This window comes from Ornithodoros turicata, chromosome 1 (assembly GCF_037126465.1).
Source record: "Ornithodoros turicata isolate Travis chromosome 1, ASM3712646v1, whole genome shotgun sequence".
NCBI lineage: Eukaryota > Metazoa > Arthropoda > Arachnida > Ixodida > Argasidae > Ornithodoros > Ornithodoros turicata.
This window is the reverse complement of record NC_088201.1, coordinates 65748203-65752485: the sequence shown is the minus strand read 5'-3', so window position 1 is coordinate 65752485 and position 4283 is coordinate 65748203. Positions and strand designations below refer to the sequence as shown.

General features: G+C 43.8%; 1 protein-coding gene across 3 annotated transcripts in view; it reads right to left on the bottom strand.

The window, feature by feature from the left end:
- Positions 1-1080: 1080 nt before the first annotated feature.
- The window catches only part of LOC135378342 (15-hydroxyprostaglandin dehydrogenase [NAD(+)]-like), a 50740-nt gene continuing 47537 nt past the window's right edge, over positions 1081-4283 (bottom strand). For all 3 annotated transcript variants that reach the window (XM_064611358.1, XM_064611357.1, XM_064611359.1), the window contains exons 7-8: positions 2286-2443; positions 1081-1620 (exon numbers count right to left, since the gene is read on the bottom strand). In XM_064611358.1, the coding sequence (XP_064467428.1) occupies positions 1443-1620; positions 2286-2443 (336 nt within the window). In that variant the 3' untranslated portion in view covers positions 1081-1442. The remainder of the gene's footprint in view (positions 1621-2285; positions 2444-4283) is intronic.

Below are 4283 nucleotides of genomic sequence, written 5' to 3'. Positions count from 1 at the left end.
CTTCTGTAAATCTTGATTGAGTCATGTTTTTGTGATCTCATGCGAGTTGATACTGTGATGTTGAAACATTGATACTGTCTGTTTAATGTGTCCGTACTGAGATCTAGAATTTTCAAGAAGTGGTCGTTTGATTGGTTATTAGAATGTCTTCCTATAGCTCAAAGTTGTGGCATAGCTTCACTGTAAACTGAAAAACACCCTTATGGGTGTAAATGGCTTGTCCTATAACTGGCACCTCTTTTTACACCATATGGTCTTAGAACACCCTTTTCAGAGGGTGTATTCTGTGTAAGACACCCTTTGAAAGGGTGCTTTTCCTTAAAAATGCCTTCTTTATCACCCTTTAAACACCCTTTTAGGAGGGTGTTTAACAACTTTACACCCTCCTAAAAGGGTGTTTAAAGGGTGCAAAAGAAAGCATTTCCAAGGAAAAGCACCCTTTCAAAGGGTGTCTTACACAGGATACACCCTCTGAAAAGGGTGTTCTAAGACCATATGGTGTAAAAAGAGGTGTCAGTTATAGGACAAGCCATTTACACCCATAAGGGTGTTTTTCAGTTTACAGTGTTCATGCATGTTTCTTCTTTGCATTTTTCGTTCCTGTAGTTGCCTCTCCTATAATAGTGTTATTGACAAAAACCACATGGAAAGTAGCATGATAAAAAAAACAGCGCTCATGCTACATGGATTTTGGAACAGATCTCCGTGTCGCGTATAAGCGCTTCTTATCATATTGGATGCATACCAACCGTACCTATATTCCATATGGTACCGTTTCGTACCTTAATTTGTTCCTAGTTGGCTGTGGAGCACACCGGCGGAGATTCGTTTCGGCACTAAGAATGGCAACCCAACTCCACGTATATTTTCAGATGCAACAAGCCTACTTATGTCGAAACGCCGCTAATAATAGATTTTCACAGCGTCCGCGTTTATACTTTTATTAGATGTGCAGGTGTGACTGATTATGTATTTTAAAATCACATCAAAACACAATGGTCGTGGTTACACGTACATCCGCTGTCCACCCCGATAGGTTTATTGTGTACTTGCACAAAATGCCTGTATTTCACAACGGTCTGCTTTATTTATTTATTTATTTATCGAAGTAAATGACACTCATTTAACTTTTGTCTGGTGAAAGAAATGCTCTCGAAATTTATCTGCGATTAGCAATGACCCCAATGCAACCCGGACGTATGCACAAAAAGTATTCAACAATTTAGCGATATCACCATGTGGATCACTACCAAAATCACTTCCGAGTTAACGGTACGGCAAACGGAAAATGGCCGCTTGTCTTCGAAATTACTTGCGTGACATCTCGAAGCCGCCTTGTTTCCAAAGTAAATTCTTCGAACTCCAACGCATTACTTAGAAAACGCATTACGGGAAGTATTCGCATGCTTCATCGGATACCATTTTTGCGTTGTATACTGCCGTTACTGCGTTTGTTCGGATCCCTGAGCCGGTCTTGTAGCACCTAGAATGGCGACGGGATCCAAGTGGTCGTCGCTCAGGTAACGATAGTGGCCTTCAATTGCGATATGAGCCAGAAGAACGGCTCCATTGCGATTGTCTTTCAGTAGCTGTATGACACCTCCAGCTATCAATTCGGGCCTACAAGAACAAACAAGACCAATGAATATTTCAGACAAGGTAACAGAATACAAAGAGTCATGTCAAATCGAATATTTCGTGCTTTCACCCATTAACAGTGCATGATTTTTTCTAAAATCCGTGTTAGCGCCGTGAAGCAACTCAGGTTACATATTCGCAGTCTTTTTCTTCTGCCTGTGCCAAACGTGACAACGAGGACGATGAAGAAAGGGAACGAGGGTGGCGTGCCATGTGATGTCGCTGCTGTACACTTTTGCTTGAAGTACTCGAAGCTTGTGTGTCATGTGATTTGGGAAACATGCGTATTTTTCTCGAATTGTTTCTCATATTTTGAGTACCCGATTTGGGAAGGCAGCTTCTTTATCTCTCTTGAGTCGACCGGAGCCTTTCAGCAATGAGTCCCCCATACACCGTCCAGGTCCACAAAAACTACACCGCTCCTGGTTTTTCTTGTATATTTTTATTGTATGGTATACGAGGGTATTGTCAACCGTCATTTCTTTTCCGTGTGGCCCTCAATGATGTGGTCCGAGATCAATGAGGCCCACGACACGTTTGAGTTATCGAGTTATTGAGTTAGTGGAGTTAGTTAACTATTACACTTTGCAGCGCGCGGGTGTAGCTTTTCCGGATATATTTCGTTACTGTAAAGGAATTATACCTACGTGCTTTGATTAAGCAGTCGGTTGGCTATGGTCCCGCTGCACGGCAACGAAGTCCTTTGGGTGCGCTCGATCTCTACAACAATGTCTCCCATTGTGGTGTTGGTCAGTCCAGGACAGATAGCTGAGAAGGTGATGCCGCTGTTCTCGTATTGGTGAGACTAAAGTGAACAGCGAAGTAAAAAAACACTATAGAAAGTGAAAACGATGTCAAGTCCAGGAAGGAACAGCCACGAAATATAAATGGAACGCTTAGGAGCGTCAATATATAGTTTGCTTTCGGGCGGAGTTCGTCCTTAATCAGGTACACCTGATGAACGGACTCCGTCCGAAAGCTTCTCAAATTAAGCTATATTGATGCTTGTAACCATTCCATTTATTTTTCGTGGCTATTGTTGAGGCTATTGAGATGAATTATTGAGAGAGGTGTCACTGGAGGTACGCGGTCAACTACGAGGGAGAGTCAAAATATCAGCTGTACAAAACACACAAGATATCTTTGTCACAAGATAACTTTGTGTCGCACAAGTTTTGACATGCCTCAGAGACGTCCCGATGCGAGCTTCCGCTTAGAGCACGATGCTCTGTAAACAAAAAAGCAGGAAAAGCAGGAAAAGAATCCTATCTTAAAATAATATTGATTCTCATTTTATTGTCCACCCCAGCTCCCGGAACCTGCCGTACGGCGCCCCCTCTGGCGAAGGTGTCCGGGATGGCTGCCCGTCTCGCTCCCGCATCGGAACGGTGCTGACGTGCCTTCTTTGAAAAAATCGCATGGAACTTGCGATAACTATTCTCAAGCCACATTTTTGTATACATCCCCATCAGAGTGAGATCACCGCTTCGCGAGGTCCTTTGGAAACAAAAATATGGATCTCGCAAAGTGAAAGGTCTGGGCTGTAGAGAGGATACTGATATGCCTCCAACCTTCGAGATCCTTCGTGCCGCGTGCCGAACGTATTGTGTCATTGTCATGAAGAAGCAGAATGAGACGAGGCGTCGAACAATGTTGCCCACAACTGTCACAAAAATGCTTCAGAAAAAAAGTAACGTTTGACACTGCCTCGTTATTCAGCGTCCATACCATTCACGAAGGTGTTGTGTCCGCTCAGCAAGACATCCCATTCCAGAATCCTTTATTGATAGCGATCCCCATGGTGCTTCTTACACTCGCGCGCTATCGGCTCTGCGCGACACCACAGAAGGGTTACAGTAGTTTGCACAACATTTCCACTCAATCCCAAAATTCGCGATCACCCCCCCCACCCCCCACCCCCGCCGGCGCGCTCCATCACTATACTCAGCCGCTATGCGGGAAGCGGCCTTACAAGATGTGAATTCAATGGGAGACAGCCAATTTATGCCAATTAACAGCAAAACAGAATAAAATTTTCAAGATTGTCATCGTCTAATAGAGAAAAACACCATGTAAAGAACCCCTGGAGACATGAAAGGCGCCAGCAGAATATAAGCCTAGTGCACCCTGGCTAAATGAATTTTACTGCATTGCGCCTATGGGGATTCCGTCGATTTTGGCACATCGCCCAAGTTTAGACTAGGATTTTTCGACAAAGGCAGTCAAATTCTGGAAATGTCATCGCCTATTTTCGTTCAGTACGTCCTCCAGGCCACATACCAACCGCGGCACAATATGTGAGTGTTAATCCTGATGCACCCAGGGCCTTCAAAGTTGCGACTCAGACAGGGTTCCCAGTATTCCCAGACAAGTCCCGGTATTATCGTAATACGCATGCGCTGACACTGTACGGCCGGTCTGAAGGAATTCGAAACGAGAACGGTCATTTTTTCCAGAACTCGAAGTGGCTGACAGAACAGACAACTTTATTTTGAGTGAGTAATATACAAATGATACCGTTTTGTATTTTATATCGCTTTTATATTAAACTATACAACTTGATAAAACTGTCCATTTCGAGTGCCGTTTTGGAAGTGATTTTGTCAAACGCGACCTTTCAGGGTGCAACAAGGTATAAGGTAGAA